We start from the raw sequence: 17,448 nt of genomic DNA, 5'->3' as shown, positions 1-17,448 counted from the left end.
ATTTATTTATTTATTTATTTATTTATTTATTTATTTATTTATTTATTTATTTGAGAGAGAAAGCATGTATGCATGGGGGGTAGGGGGGGCACAGAGGGAAAGGGAGAAAAAAACTTAAGCAGATTCCGCCCGGAGTGCAGAGCTGGACTCAGGGCTTGATCCCATGACCCTGAGATCAAGACCTGAGCCGAAACCAAGAGTCGGTTGCTTAACTTACTGCTACACCCAGGCGCCCCAGACCCTCAGATTTTACAGCATAGATGGAGCAGTTTGAAAAATTTCTGGTGTATGGGGCGCCTGGGTGGCTCAGCTGGTTAAGTGTCTGCCTTCAGCTCAGATCATGATCCCAGTGTTCTGGGATGGAGCCCCGCATCGGGCTCCCTGCTCAGCAGGGAGTCTGTTTCTCCCTCTCCCTCTGCCCCTCCCTCCCGCTCATGCTCTCTTTCTCGCTTGCTCTCTCAAATAAATAAATAAAATCTTCAAAAATAAATTTAAAAATAACCTTTAAAAAAAAAGGAAAAGAAAAATCTCTGGTGTATACAGAAAGGAAATTTGTTTACTAATCTCAGAGCATGTGCCAGAGGAACAGGGATCACTGAAAGACCTCTCCAGGAACAAAGAAGCTAGTGGGTGCCATTTCCCTCTCCACCCCCCAGCCTAGATACCTACAGGAACCAGCACAGCTCCAACTGTCCACCTAACTTGCTAACAGCACACCGTGCCTCTTCATTCTCCTGCAGACCTGCCCCCTGCAATATGCCCTTGACCAGAAACCATCCAAAGCAATGCCATAAGCCTGGCAGTGTGCAAACAGCCCCAACAGGGGCCAGGACCACTCCAAAGTAACTCCTACCCTAGGGAAAGGGAAAGATAACCACACACATCAATCCCACTGTGCCCAAGCAGTGGGCTAGGGGCAGACAGCTGATCTGACTGCAGGCCTCAACCACCAAGGAAAGTTTCTTGGGAGACAACACAGGGAAAGTGCTCTGCAGTTCAGTGCTACTACATCTCTGGCAAATGCCTGGTCTTACTCAGCTTAAGCCCAAGGCAGCCTCAGACCATCCGACTAATAACACAGGGACCAAACCCTGCCCACAACAGGCAAAGAGAGCCATTGCAGATAACTGGACTGAGGGCAAAAGCAGCTCAGCCATGACAGCAGGACACATGCATCACATATAGGAGACCTCCTGAATCACTGGGTTCTGGTGAACAGGAGACAATGCACTGCAGGGCACTACAGGACCTCTTCTTCTTAAGCCACTACTTTCAAGAGTAGGAGACGTAGCTGACGTTCCTAACACAGACATAGATACAAAGAGTTAGACAAAATGAGACACAGGAATATGTACCAAATGAAATAATCAGGACAAAATCACAGCAAGAGAACTAAACAAAAATGAGATAAGTAATACATCCGATAGAGAATTTAAAGTAATGGTCATAAAGATATTCATGGGACTCGAGAAAAGAGGGGAGGACCTCAGTGAGACACAACAAAGAGAGAGAAAACATAAAAAAAAAAAAAAAGAATCAAAGACAAAGAACTCAGTAACTGAAATTAAAAATACATTAGATGGGATAAATAGTAGACTAGAGGAAGCAGAAGAAGGGATCAGTGACCTGGAGAACAGAGTAATGGAAAGCAATCAAGCTGAATAAAAGAGAGGAAAAAAAATAATAAAAAATGAAAAGAAACTTACAGAACTCAGTGACACCATCAAGCATAGTAACATTTGCATCATAGGGATCCCAGAAGGAGAAGAGAAAGGAAAGGGGGCAGAAAATGTATTCAAAGAAATAATAGCTGAAACCTTCCCAAACCTGGGGAAGGAAACAGAAATCTAAATCGAGGAGGCACAGAGAAGCACCAAGAAAACCAACCGCAGGAGGTCCACACCAAGACACAGAGTAATTAAAATGGAAAAGGTACTGACAGAGAATTTTAAAAGCAGCAAGAGAAAAGAAAACAGTTACATACAAGAAAAAACCCATAAGGCTATCAGCTGATTTTTTAGCAGAAACTTTGCAGGTCAGAAGTGAGTAGCATGATATATTCAAAGTGCTAAAAGAAAAAAACCTGCAGCCAAGAATATTTTATCCAGCAAGGCTATCATTCAGAATAGAATGAGAGTAAAGAGGTTCCCAGACAAACAAAAGTTAAAAGAATTCATGATCACTAAACTAGCCCTACAAGAAATGTTAAGGGTGATGCTTAGAGTGGAAAGGAAAGACCATAAGCAGGAGTAAGAAAAGAAGGAAGCACAAAAACAGTAAAATTAAGTACATCTGTAAAAGTCAGGCAAGAGATTCACAAAATAAAAAGATGTAAAGTATGATACCATATACCTAAAATCTGGGGGTGGGGGGGAGTAAAGAATGGATTCAAGCTTAAGTAACCATCAACTTAACATGGACTGCTTATGCATAAGATGTTATACACAAACTTAACTGTAACCACACATTAAAAACCAGTAATAGATATGCAAAAAATAAAGAGAGAGGAATCTAAGTATATCACTAAAGAAAGCCAGAAAATCATGAGAGATGTGAACAAAAGGGGAGCCTGAGTGGCTCAGCTGGTTATGCAATCAACTCATGATTTCGGCTCAGGTCATGACCTCAGGGTCATGAGATCAAGCACAAGCTGGGCTCCATGCTCAGTGCAGAGTCCGCTTGAGATTTCTCTCTCTCTCTCTCGCCCTCTGCTCCCCCAACTCATGCATGCTCTCTCTCTCTCAAATAAATAAATCTTTACCCAAAAAAAGAAGTGAGCAAGAAAAGAGAGAATATAATGCTAAGTGAAATAACTCAGTGAAAGACAAAAACCAAACGACTTCAATTATATGTGGAATTTTAAAAATAAAACAAACAACAACAACAAAAAGACACAAACCAAAAAACAGACTTAACTGTAGAGAACAAAGTGATAGTTACCAGAGGGGTGGTGGGTTGGCGGATGGGTGAAATAGGTGAAGGGGATTAAGAGTACACTTACCATGATGAGCACTGAGTAATACACAGAATTACTGAATCACTATATTGTACACCCGAAAATAATACAATGCCATTTGTTAACTATACTAGAATTAAAATTTTAATAAGAAATAAGTAAACCACTGACTTTTAAAAGGGTGAATTTTATACAGAAATTATATCATAATAACTGATATTAACTGTCCTGATATTCAAAAGACTCAATGCACTAAAGCACTAACAGGTGTCTAGATAAATCTAACTAAATATGTAATACCTTAACTTTCAAAGGAAGGAAAATGTCCAAGTTATCCAGACACAGAAGTGGTCTATCCCTATGAGTTGCTGCTTTTAGAAAGTTCTTTGGATTGAAACTTCCTTTATCTTAAGTCAGAACTAGTAATTAACTTCAAATCACTTTGATGATGTTAGATCAGAAGCCATTTAACTTTTTACATAAAGAAATATATACTTAAAAATCTTAAAAAAAAAAAACACAAAGCCTACTATGTAACAAATGTATAATCATCTCTTAAGGGAAAAGCTACTTTGCCTTTATATTCCCCAAGCCAAGTACAGCATCTGGTAAACACAAGATACTTAGGAAATGTCTTTCGGGGCACCTGGGTGGCTCAGTTGGTTAAGCGTCTGCCTTAGGCTCAGATCATGATCCCAGGACCCTGGGATCAAGCCCCACGTCGGGCTCCTTGCTCAGTGGAGAGCCTGCGTCTCCTTCTCCCTCTGCCTGCCACTCCCCCTGCTTGTGCTCTCTCTCTCTCTGACAAATAAACAAATAAAATCTTAAAAAAAAAAAAAAAGGAAATGCTTTCAAGTTTTATATATAGCTGTGACAAAGAGTCATCTCCACCTGTGAGCCAAAAATGCTCTTAAGCTCAGCTTCATACAACAGTTTTAATGCTTAGGGGCATTTAAAATTATGTATAGGGGGGCCAGGGTGGCTCAGTCATTAAGCATGACCTGCCTTTGGCTCAGGTCATGATCTCAGGGTCCTGGGATCGAGCCCCGCAGCGGGCTCCCTGCTCAGTGGGAAGCCTGCTTCTCCCTCTCCCTCTGACACTCCCCCTGCTTGTGTTCCCTCTCTCACTGTGTCTTTCTCTGTCAAATAAATAAATTAAATCTTTAAAAAAAATAAATGAATAGGGGCGCCTGGGTGGCTCAGTCATTAAGTGTCTGCCTTCGGCTCGGGTCATGATCCCAGGGTCCTGGGATAGAGCCCCACATCAGGCTCCCTGCTCTGCGGGAAGCCTGCTTCTCCCTCTCCCACTCCCCCTGCTTGTGTTCCCTCTCTCGCTGTCTCTCTCTCTCTCTCTCTGTCAAAATAAATAAATAAAATCTTTTTACATAAATAAATAAATAAATGAAATTATGTACAGAAGAACAATACTTCTCAAATGGACACAAATACAACCATAAAATCTACTAGGATTTTGTCATACTAATACTCAAAATATTTTTTGAAAAATAAAAGTTATACAATAAACAAATACTTACTTGAGTGATAAACATTTTACAAGAAGTCTCTGACCAAAGTGCTCTTTGGGCACATCAGGAACACTAAGTCGTTCTATTGGCTCCTCCTACAAATTGACAAGCAGCGTTAAAAGGAACATTCTTACCATATTTCAACTCTTTATAATTTTTTAAGTACTTATTTTATTAATCTAATACTTTGAGTCTTCACAACTGAGTACAGAAAACAAGGACCAATTTACGCTCAAACAGAAGTCATTAGATCCTAAGTGTGCTCAACTCATAGAAGTTACACTTGGTTATATATTAAATATATTCACTCAAATAAAAAGTGTATTTCATTTACTAAAAATTATACCTATGTTTCAGTTAAGTTTTATTCCCTATATTATTATACTATATACAATACTCCCAAAATACTTATCTTAATAATCATCTACTTCTTTATATCTAAATATCGATACCTCATCTGGTGACGGATGCAGACCAAAGAGTTCCTTGTGGCGGTTCGATTTCCTTTGGTCATCATTCTGACGGTCTATTTCTTCATTGGGAGTGCGATCAAGCAAGTTGGGAAGCAAAGCATCAGGAAGTGAATTTTTCAAGTCAAAAATACTGCATGCCCAGCTACCCCTTGGAGTATCATCTATTGACATTGAACGTCTTTTAAGATCATCCTGTCATACAAAACATTAAACATAAATATATTTATTTAATAAAGAAATAAAAAAATAAACTACTTTAAAATAATTTCTTTTAGACATTTAAAAATAAAGGTATTACTTGCTCATCCTGGTAGTTGTTGCCATCTGGAGCTTCATCGGATTCAAAGACCTGTTTTGGCAAACCTTTTTGCCTTTCTTTCTGTTTATCTAATGTATTAGGATTAAATCCTGTTCCCAGTTTATGATACCTATTCAAAATAAAATAGTTAAGTAAATGTCAGTTTTGGAAATTTTTCATTTTCATCATTATGTAACAAGCCAACTGTTCTCTGTATTATTTCTTTACATTAATAAGGATACATTCCAGCAGTTTTGATTATGTTAAACATTTAACCAGAAGTTTAAGAAGACTTCCATGCAAAGTTCCTTTACTCCAACTAGAGAGCAGATTAGGACATTCCAAAAGTAAATCATAGTCTTCTTTCCACGACAACCATGTATATATAACTTAAGTTGTACTTCCAATTCAGATAGTATTGTTTCTTTGCAGTAAAAAGAAAGGATGGGAAGCCAGGCTAAAGAACAAAATGAGAGAGTAGAAAATATATACTGCATTCATAACAATGTAAATTTTTAAAAGGCAGAAAAATATAAAGCATTGAATCTCAAAATTTCAAATAGCCAAATAAAGTTCCTATATGTCATTATGTATAAACGATCTGAAACAAGCTAAAGCTGCAGACTCTTAAAAGGAAAAACTGCAAGATCTACACCACTGTATACATCTATTAGTTAACATATATTGCTACATAATATATATATTAGACTTAGAATAACTCTTAAACTAATGTAACCTTCTTTCCTAACAACCCAATATCCAAGAGCATTAAGCAGACACTAAGATCAAAGAGCAATTACTGTTCCATACCTCATATAGTCCAACTGGGGAAAATTTTAATTGGAGCAAAAACAATTATGATTACCAGAGGATGATATGGTTCTTGCCACTAGTGAATTTATGAAACAGTAAAGAATCACACTTGATATGAATCATTCATATTGTGTCTTGTTGCTAAAGATATTAAAATAGCAGCTACATCATGTTCTTATCCCAGTATAATCACAAAATAAAAGAAAGCATTTTTCTTTGAAAGAACTAAAAAAAAGATACTCAATACAGTAACATAAAGGTTTTATTCAAAAACAGATGCTTTAATCTTTCACAAAATGCTTTAAGTTCCTTAATTTGTAAAGTTGCTTGTCTAAGCTGCTCTAATAAACCAGAAATGTGTTGCATTCTACCTCCTTTATGTCCTAAAATATGGACAGTATAAAATTCACAAGAACTGAGAAGAATGACATGATTCATGATCAATATTCTTCTAAATTATCACTCTGACCTCTAGCTGGTTGCCATAAGGCTCTCTATCCAACCCCACACACAGACCACCATTGCTAGGACCTCATATCTCGGCTCTGTTCCTCATTTATTCTATTCCGGCCACACTGACCTCTTTGCTATTCTTTGAATATTCCTAGCATGCTTCCAGTATGCAGCGTTTGCATGTGCTATTCTTCCCTCTGCCTAATAATATCTTCCGCCAGATATCCAGAGGGCTCACTCCCTTACTTCCTTCGGGTCTTTGCTCAAATTCACCTTATCAGTTAAGTCTCTTCTGATTAGTTTACAAAGTAGGAAATTTAGCCACTCTTCTTGGCTCTCCCTATCCTTCTCACCCTACTTTTTTTTTTTTCCATAAGAGTTACCTCCACCATACCTATTAATATTTATCTGTGTTTGTTTATTGTCCATTGCCCTCATCCCCAACTAGAAAGTAAGCTCCATGAGGGCAGGGAATTGTTGACTGCCATATCATCACTGCTTAGCATAGCGCCTGGCACATAACAGATTCTGAGTAAGTATTTGTTGAATGAATAAATAAATGAAATACTTTCTGTCCCTTTATGCTTCTGTGCTGAATTATAAACGAATGGTGTGGTTTCATCTTATGGCATAGTATTCCACTCCTCAGTCACGTCCACTCCGCCATTAAGCCCATCTGCTGAGTTTTTAATATTTTTTCACTGAATAAAATATTAATTTCCAAAGATAACTCACTGATTTTCATATGTCTACCATATCCTTTCATATATCCTTGAGGATATTAATTACACTTACGGGTTTTGATCTGTATTCTAACTACTTCCAACTTTAAATTGTTCCGTTATTTAGAGATTGATAATTCTCTTTGAAGCATGCTGGTTTTCATCAAATAGTTGTCAATTCTGGATTATGTGCTATTTTTAAATCTGTAAGCCCATATCTGCCTGAAAATACTGTATCTGTTCAGCTCAGCCCCTATCTGGCGGTTGTAGAGAAGAGGCAATTATGCTGTCAGGCAGAATCTGCCAGTATCCACTCTTCTGGGTATGAGAGGCTCCTTCTTCTTCCAAGGCATGCCCACCCTGAGCACTATATTATCAGCTCAAGCCCCCAAAATCACTGCTCTAAAAAAAGACATAGATCTCTCTGCAGGCACTCCTGTGCAAACATGGTACAGGGGTCAAAGTAACCAAATGTCCAACAGTACCCCAGGTCCCCCTTCCATTGCCTGAATTTACTACTTCTGAGCTTACAACCCTACTGAGGTTTTTACATATATCTTCTCTTTAGATTATTCTGTACTGTGGTTTTCTCTTATGTTCCAATCGCACCCTATCTTCTATCTTCCAGGGATACTTTAAAACCTGTAGCCCAACAAAAGTGCCCCTTTTGTCATGTACTACTACACATAATAAACAAAATAATATCTGACATAACGGAAAAAATTTAAGCATTAGAACCCGATGTCCCTAGGTTCTAATCCAGGCTATCCCACTTTCTGGCTGTGGGACCTCAAAGACATTACTTAACTACTCTGAGCCTGAGCTATGTCATCTGTTGGAACCTTAAGATGGAACTGAGATGAGTGTCAAGTGCTCAATAAAATGCTCGATACACAGTAAGTACCCAAAAATATTAACTACCTTACCCTCTTGCCTAAACCAAGGTCAGCAACCCCATAATGACAGTTAAGTAGCAGACTCCATGATTCTGAGATTAATGTTTTACAACTAATCTCTTTATATTAAGATTTCTAATTAGAAGTTTCCAACATACATGTATAGAGATAAAGACTTCTGAGTTATCCGACAGAGGGACAGTTTTCTTCAGTAATGTCTAAAATCTACCTACTGGAATACTTATCAAAGTGGTAAGTTCATAAAAACAGCTCTTCTTTATAAAGGGTAGCAGACTGTGCTTTTATTAGGTCACACTAAAACTAAAAAGCATGTCAGCAGTATCCCCAAGTGATGCTTAGCACAATATTAAACCCAGTGAAATAAGACAGCAACCATAGGGGCAAAACAATAAGCCAAGGATACAAGACCATTGCAAGTACAATTTAGCACAGATAACTTCAGTTTCTGAAAACTATGTCATAACAGAATTCTCCCCTACCTCGGACATTTTTCCTTTAGAAAAATAAAATAAGGCTAAGAATTTTCAGGATGAAGACTCTTCATTATGCAAATTAAAATTAGCAAAGGAAACTTAACTTTTTTTTCTTAACCTGATTTGATATCTCAAACACCATCCATTAGAAAAATAAATTTTGGGAGCGCCTGGGTGGCTCAGTTGGTTAAGCGACTGCCTTCGGCTCAGGTCATGATCCTGGAGTCCCGGGATCGAGTCCCGCATCAGGCTACCTGCTCAGCAGGGAGTCTGCTTCTCCCTCTCCCCCCTCTTGTGCTCTTTCTCTCTCTCACTCTCTCTCTCAAATAAATAAATAAAATCTTTAAAATAAATAAATAAATAAATAAATAAAGTTTGTGGGGCGCCTGGGTGGCTCAGATGGTTAAGTGTCTGCCTTCGGCTCAGGTCATGATCCCAGGGTCCTGGGATCGAGTCCTATATTGGGCTCCTGGCTCAGCGGGGAGCCTGCTTCTCCCTCTCCCTCTGCCCCTCCCCCTGCTCATGCTCTCTCTCTCTCTGTATCTGTGTCTCAAATGAATAGAATCTTAAAAAAAAAAAAGAAAGAAAAGAAATTTTGTGGTAGAACAAAACATTATTTTTAAAAAATATTTACCTGATTCGATATACTGGTCAAAGACCTATAAATATTTAGTTAGTTAATAAAGGGTGGGGACCTTTCAAACAGCTTGATCTGGAAAGCTGGCTATTCAATTTAACTTAATCATTTAAGTTTCAATAAACTGGATTCTTTTTGAGAAATGCAAATTATTCATCAATACCTACCCATGATTTCCCAGAAGAGTTAGACCATAAATTATTATAATTATATATTATTAGTTATTAATGATCTATGATAATATAGAAATACTACTGATAAACCTATTATTTTATACAGAAAGTTAAGTGATGTAGGCCACAATAATTGCAGAACTCCTAAGGAGAAAATATCTACATAAAAAAGGTCCTTCTTTTGTTTCTTCAGCTATTTTTTTTTTTTAAAGATTTTATTTTTATTTATTTGAGAGAGAGAGAATGAGAGACAGAGAGCATGAGAGGGGGGAGGGTCAGAGGGAGAAGCAGACTCCCTGCCGAGCAGGGAACCCGATGCGGGACTCGATCCCGGGACTCCAGGATCATGACCTGAGCCGAAGGCAGTCGCTTAACCAACTGAGCCACCCAGGCACCCTCTTCAGCTATTTTTTTAAATGAATGTTCAGGTCTCATAATTATTATTAATCTACCTTAATCCATTTATAGATCCTACTCAGCATTTCTTAATGTTATAATAAACCTATGACTTACTTTCTGATCACGACTGCCCAGTCCTCTGTATAACTTCTTATACAATCTCTAACATGTGGATCCATTTCACTAGTTTAAAAAAGAAAATAAATTTGTAATTTAGTAAGGAAAGCACTGATGTTTGTGAATTTGGTTGCTTCAGTTCTTGTTCATATAATAGGAAACAATACTAGCACAAGAAGTAGGATCTAAACAGAATCAAGGAAGGTAGCCTTTCCATAGTTAAACTTAAACCAAAAATATGTAAATGTCGCCTTACCTTTCTTCAGGTACAGCTGACACCAGGGTTCTGCAGTCCCTGGGACTATAAACAACTTCAATATCATCTGGAGGGAACTCAATCAAATCTCTTAAAGGCCCAGAATCCACAGCTAAAGGATGAGTAACGAGGTATTCTTCCAAATCCACTGGGTCCACTGCTTCAGTAAGGGGCACCTTTATAAAGAGGGGTGGGTATGAGAGGTAGGTAGAAAGGGAGAGGTGGATATAAAAATTTTAAAACTTGCAAAGGAAATTTATTGTTTTTAAAAATACATGTTTTTAACCTAGTTATTTCTAAAATGTCAGCAGCGATTCAGCCAGATGCACTAAAGAAACAAGGTGTTGGCCTTCTATTTTTTTTTTTTTTTAAGATTTTATTTATTTTTGACAGAGAGAGAGAGAGAGTGTGTGCAAGCAGGGGAAACAGCAGGCAGAGGGAGAGGGAGAAGCAGGCTCCCTGCAGGGAGCCCAATGTGGGGCTTGATCCCAGGGCCCTGGAATCATGACCTGAGCCAAAGGCAGACGCTTAACCGTCTGAGCCACCTAGGCGCCCCGGTGTTGGCCTTCTTATACTTGTTTATACTTTTGGGTCAATACTTTAATCTTCTCGCTTAGACTTTGTCCATTCTCCTCACATAAAATCAGTAATGATAATTAACAGTTTTAGAATACTTTACGATGACAACATGCTCATTGGAAGGATTCTTTTTTTCTTTTTTGTATCTTTGGGATTGCCGCTGCTAAGTTTATAAGGAGTGCTTTTACTTTATTTGTTCTTACAAATAAAGTATTCTAGTAAAAATATATAACCAGTCTGTAGTAGGCTGAAAATGGCCCTCCAAAGATCTCCACATCCCAACCCATGGACCTTATATGGCAAAATAAACAAATAAATACAAATAAAAGAGTATTTGAAGATATGATTAAGGATCTTAAAATGGGGACATTATCCTGGATTATATGAGTGGGTCCTAAGTGCAAGTGCAATCATATATATCCTCATATGGAGACACAGGGAATTTGGGGCACACAGAGGATAAAGCTATATGAAGACACAGCAAAGAGAAATTTAAAGATTCTGGCCTTAAAGACAGAACTGATACGGCCTCAAGCAGCCACCAAATCTGGACGAGGCAAGGAACTGATTCTGAAAGGAGTCTCTGAAGGGAGTGTAACCTCACCAAAACCTTGACTTCTGCCCACTGATATCAGACTCTGGACTCCAGCACTGTGAGAGAATAAATTCCTGTTGTTTTAAGCCACACAGTTTGTGGTAATTTGTTCCAGCAGCCACAGGAAAGTAATACACAAAGTCTATTAAAAGTATCTATTATTAGCAGTAATAGAATATTCACAGAATTCCTTAGCCAAACTGAAATTATACATTTTAATAAGATACCTTACTTCTTACTAACATGAGAAAAAATATTAAGCAAAACTGTGAAGAATTATATAACAAATGTGCAGTTGTGGACCAATGAAAGTAAGAACATGCAATTTCTCAAGATGTCAACTGGGTAAAAACACTGAGACTTGCACGTACATGTTACGAAATAGAAGGTGCTTTAATCTATGATGCTTTGAACTGAACAACCCCCAACAGGTAAAGCAACATTTTATAGATAGTTAAGTAAAATAATGACTGGCACATCATAAACACTCACTTGAGTGTTTTTCTCATTCAAAATCTCTCCCAAACCCTGTAAGTTAGAGAAAAGTTAATATTTCAGTTCTACAAATAAGGGCATTTGTGCTCAAAGAACTCAAACAACTCCTGAAAATGAAACAGCCACTAAAGACAGTACAAAATTTAAAAATGGGTCTTTAAGCTCTACAATTCCTGGTTTTTCGCTCATAAGCATTCTATCTTACCTATTCTCTCAAGTATATCATATACTATCATGATGTATAGTTCATGATAGTATCCCTGTTCTTAATACAGGGAAAGAAGCAATTCAATAGGGAAACAGAATATTCTTCAACCATAATTGCTGAAAAAACAGGATATCTATACTGGGGGGGAATGAATCTCAATCCTTATATTACAACATACACAAAATTTAAATTGAGATGAATCATGGACACAAATACAAATACTAAAACCATAAAACTGCTAGATGGAAACACAGGAGAACATCTTCATGATTTGGGAGCAGGCAAAGGTTTCTTAGACACAGAAATAATTATAAGAGAAAAATCTGACATATCAAAAGATAGTTAAGAAGGCCACAGTAAAAGGAAATATTCACAAAACATACTTAACAAGAATATATAAATAAGTCTTACATCTCAATAATAACAGGACAAACCACCCTCTCAGATGGGGGGGTAAAGTTGACAAGACATTCACAAAGGAAGACACAGAAATGGCCAGTTAGCACGTAAAAAAGTGTTCAACGTTAAAAATCACTAGGACGTACTTCCACTTCCAGGAAGAAGACATATTTTCCCTATTCTTCCCACTAATTACAACTATAAATGCGACAGTCTATATAAAATAAACATCAGAAGACTCAAAAAGGTAGAGAAAAAGGCAAATCAGCAGGGACCTCAGGACTCAAGAAATGGTACAACAGGGAGTTAGCTAAAATTTCTTTTTGCCTTATATACTCCATGCTTGGAGCTAGGAAAGCTCACAAACCAGACACACCATGGGGTGGGTTGGGGGGGGAACCCCAACAAAATTCTGTTCTCCCCAGCCAAAGGACCAAGAGAGGGGCAGCACAGCAAAATAGAAGAGTTTTTATTTATTTATTTATTTATTTAGGCAGCATAGCAAAATAGAAGAGATTGATTGATTGATTGATTGATTGAAGCAGGCTCCTCACTGAGCAGGGAGCCCAATGCGGGGCTACCCAAGCCAAAGGCAGACGCCTAACTGACTGAGCCACCCAGGCGTCCCAGCAAAACAGAAAGGTTTTAGACAATAACCATTCTACTTCAGCCAAACACTATATGAAAAACTGTGGACCCACCCATATCTACACAAGCAAGGCCAAGTGAAAAGCTAAACTTCACCCTCACAAAGCTGTAACAAGGCATCCAACACTCCCCACCAAGCATGGAATCAAAGAAGTCAGAGTAGGAGGACGCCTGGGTGGCTCAGTCATTAAGCACCTGCCTCCGGCTCAGGTCATGATCCCAGGGTCCTGGGATCAAGCCCCGCATCAGGCTCCCTACTTGGTGGGAAGCCTGCTTCTCCCTCTCCCACTCCCCCTGCTTGTATTCCCTCTCTCACTGTCTCTGTCAAATAAATAAAATCTTAAAAAAAAAAAAAAAAAGAAGTCAGAGTAGGTAACCGGGATTTTCATATCTACTAGGAGGTATGAGCCTCCCACCTCCACAGTGTCAGTGGAGACCACACAGGGACATCTACTCATTCAGTAATAACAAGGCATTTCTTCTTCTTACTGTTGGGATAGTATCTGAGGAGTTCTATATATAATACAATAAAGGGTAAAGAGATGGAAGGGTACATAAAATTTCTAGACTTCACTCAAACTGTTAAAAAGTCAACACTAGTTTTGTGATAAATTATGTAAATATAATCCCTATGCAACCACTAAAAAGGCTGTACAAAGATATGCACTCAACAAGACTGTAGATAAATCAAAATGGAATTCTAAAAAATGTTCAGATAATTCACACAAGATAGGAAAAAGAAAACAGAAAAACAAAAAACAGGGACACCTGGGTGGCTCAGTTAGTTAAGCGTCTGCCTTTGGCTCAGGTCATGATCTCAGGGTACTGGGATCAAGCCCCACATCAGGCTCCCTGCTTAGCAGTGAGTCTGCTTCTCCCTCTATGATCTCTCTCGCTCTCACTCTCTCTCAAATAAATTAATTAATTTAAAAAAAAAAAAACAGAGAGAACAAACAAAAAATAAAAGGGCAGACTAAAGCCCCCGCAAAACAATAGTAACATTGGAGTGCCTGGGTGGCTCAGATGGTTAAGCGTCTGCCTTCAGCTCAGATCATGATCCCAGAGTCCTGGGATCGAGTCCCACATCGGGCTCCCTGCTAGGCGGGGAGCCTGCTTCTTCCTCTGCCTCTGCCTCTGCCTCTACCTCTCTCTCTCTGACTCTCATGAATAAATAAATAAAACATTAAAAAAGAAAACAACAGTAACATTAAATGTAAATGGTCTACATACGCCAATTAAAAGATAAGAGAATAGCAGAATGAGTTTAAAAGTATGACCTACCTGTATGGTGTACAAATTCACTTCAAATAAGACAATATAAGGAGGTTGAAAACAGAAGAATGGATAAAGATATACCATGCATACATTAATCAAAAGAATTCTGAAGTGGCTATATTAAAATCAGATAGAGTAGACCTCAGAGTAAAGACAAGTACTAGATAAAAAGGGACATTACCTAATGATAACAGCTATGATCCAACAAGAAGACACAGCAATCTTAAAGGTGTATGTACTAAACAACAACTATAAATTATGTGAAGCAAAAATTAATAGAACTGAAAGGAAAAATAAGACATATCTACAATTAAAACTGGAGACTTCAAGACATCTCTCTCAACAACTGATAAGACAACTGGACAGAAAACCAACAAGGACATGGTAAAACTCAACAGCACCATCAACCAACAGGATTTAACTGACATTTACAGAACACTCCACCCAATAGCAACAGAATAAATATACTTTTCAAAAGCAGCAAAAGCATATACCAAGACAAACCATATCCTGAGCCATAAAACCAACCTCAACAATTTTAAAGGAATCAGAGTGTGTTCTCTGACGATAATGTAATCAAATTAGAAATTAGCAACAGAAAGATAAAGGAAAATCTCCAAACACTTAGAAACTAAATACACTTCCAAGTAAGTCATGAATTACAGAAGTCTGAAAAGTGAAATTTAAAAAATATGTTGAACTAAATGAAAATATAACATAAAATTTGTGGGATGAAGGAAATGCAAATCAAAAACATAGATACTACTTCACACCCATTATGATGGCTATTATAAAAAAATGGAAAACAAGTGTAGGAGAGTATATAAAGAAATCAGAAGCCTTTCGAATGTTCCCAAAAAATCATACCAAAAAACAGAATTACCAAATGATCTACTAACTCCACCTCTAGGTATTCCACCCAAAAATTGCAAATGAAGACTCAGATCACTTGTCCACTCATGTTCATAGCAGCAATACCAACAGACAAAACATGGAAACAACCCGATGTCCATCAACAGATGAATGGATAAACAAAATGTGGTATACACATACAAGGGTATATTATTGAGTCTTAATGTGGACGAACCTTTGAAGAAATGCTGAGTGAAACAAGCCAGAGACAAAAAGACAAATATCGTATGACTGCACATTATAAGGTACATAGAACAGACAAATTTATAGAAATAGAAATAGAATAGAGGTTACGGGGGACTGGGAGGAGGGGACAACCGGGAGTTATTGTTTAATGGCTAAAGGGCTTCAGTTTCGGATAATGAAAAATTTCTGGAAATGGATAGAGGTATTGAGAATACACTTAATGCCATTGAATTGTACACTTAGAAATGGTTAAAATGATAAATTTTGTTTTATATATTTTACCACAATACAGATAGATAGATAGATTGACTGACTGATTGAAGTAAACTTTTTTAAAAAACTTTTTAGGTCATGTTTCTCTGCCCAGGTATTATTTCTAGGGCAGCATACCTTTCAGGATTCAAAGTGTTACAAATGAATATTCAATGAAAATAACGGCAAAAGCTGGGAGTCTCTGCATATGTCTAATTCAAAATTAATCTTTCCTCAAAGAATGACCACCCATACCATGAGTAAGTCTTAGGGTAGGGAAGGAAGCTATGACACTTTCTTAAAAACACCAAATATAGGATAAACGATCTTGTTTCCCAAACTCACACAGGTCACTGGCTTTCTAGATGTGGTGTTAGCTAGACTTGGATCACAGAATCAAATTTATTTTTGCTACAACTATCTCCCCTCCCTCTGATGCCTATCAGAGACAGCTGCTTGGGTTAGTCTTGGAATGTGGTGATGAGCTTGATTATAACTATAAATTACTTTGTAAGACTCCAAGGAAAGATCCTATATTTACTGACCCAAGGGAAAAGATTACAACATGATTTTATAAAAGAGTGTGGCTGGGGGATGCCTGCGTGACTCAGTCGGTTGAGGGTCCTGGGTTCAAGTCCTGCATCAGGCTCCTTGCTTGGCGGAGAGCCTACTTCTCCCTCTGTTTGTGCACGCACTCTCTCTCTCTCTCTCTGACAAATAAATAAATAAAATATTTAAAAAAAAAAAAAGAGTGGGCGCCTGGGTGGCTCAGTCATTAAGTGTCTGCCTTCGGCTCAGGTCATGATCCCAGGGTCCTGGGATCAAGTCCCCACATCGGGCTCCCTGCTCGGCAGGAAGCCTACTTCTCCCTCTCCCACTCCCCCTGCTTGTGTTCCTGCTCTCGCTGTCTCTCTCTCTGTCAAATAAATAAATAAAATCTTTAAAAAAAAAAAAAAGAGTGTGGCTGGGCCATTAGCAGGGTTAAAGGGTGATGAGAAGCAACAGTGAAGCACTACAGAACCTTTCATAGGCAATGTTCCAATACTTTCTTTAACGATCCTTCCGTTGGAATTTGGCTGACATGTTTAGTGTTAAGATCTTTCAATCCTTTCTGGTGCACCATCAAAAATTCTGGTATTTGATAGAGGTTGTTTTGGCTGGGTGATAGCTGAAGAGTTTCTTTTTGAGGTGATCAAAATGTTCTAAATTGACTGTGGGGATGGTTTCATATATCTGTGAATACATTAAATCCACTGATTTGTAAATTAAATGGGTGAATTGTCTGGCATGTGATTAAAACTCACTAAGGCTGGTAAAAAAAAGTTAAACCAGAATCTAATCAGTTATAGGAAATACGAATGATAGAGAAATGAGTCTACAAGGAAGAAATTTCAAAAAAGTTGAACCAGAATCCTAATCAGTTACAGGAAATGAAGGAGATAGAGGAACAAATCTATAGGGAAGCAAATATAAAATCCAAAAGGCAGGCAGTTCTAAAGATTTTTATTTATTTATTTGTCAGAGAGAGAGAGAGAGTGAGAGAGAGAGAGCACAAGCAGGGGGAGCTGCAGGCGGAGGGAGAAGCAGGCTCCCACTGAGCAGACAGCCTGATGTGGGACTCGATCCCAAGACCCTGGGATCATGACCTGAGCTGAAGGCAGATGCTTAACGACTGAGCCACCCAGG

General features: G+C 38.2%; 1 protein-coding gene across 9 annotated transcripts in view; it reads right to left on the bottom strand.

Moving 5' to 3' along the window:
* The window catches only part of DOCK7 (dedicator of cytokinesis 7), a 219,485-nt gene that overhangs the window by 174,119 nt on the left and 27,918 nt on the right, over positions 1-17,448 (bottom strand). For all 9 annotated transcript variants that reach the window (XM_035018396.1, XM_035018397.1, XM_035018399.1 and 6 more), the window contains exons 3-7: positions 10,214-10,389; positions 9,955-10,023; positions 5,254-5,383; positions 4,935-5,147; positions 4,492-4,577 (exon numbers count right to left, since the gene is read on the bottom strand). In XM_035018396.1, coding sequence (XP_034874287.1) covers positions 4,492-4,577; positions 4,935-5,147; positions 5,254-5,383; positions 9,955-10,023; positions 10,214-10,389 — 674 coding nt within the window. The remainder of the gene's footprint in view (positions 1-4,491; positions 4,578-4,934; positions 5,148-5,253; positions 5,384-9,954; positions 10,024-10,213; positions 10,390-17,448) is intronic.

This window comes from Mirounga leonina, unplaced genomic scaffold (genome assembly GCF_011800145.1).
Source record: "Mirounga leonina isolate KUSES-001 unplaced genomic scaffold, KU_Mleo_1.0 Mir_173, whole genome shotgun sequence".
In the NCBI taxonomy this organism is placed as follows: Eukaryota; Metazoa; Chordata; class Mammalia; order Carnivora; family Phocidae; genus Mirounga; species Mirounga leonina.
The sequence above is the reverse complement of the archived record's forward strand: the minus strand, read 5'-3'. Positions and strand labels throughout refer to the sequence as shown.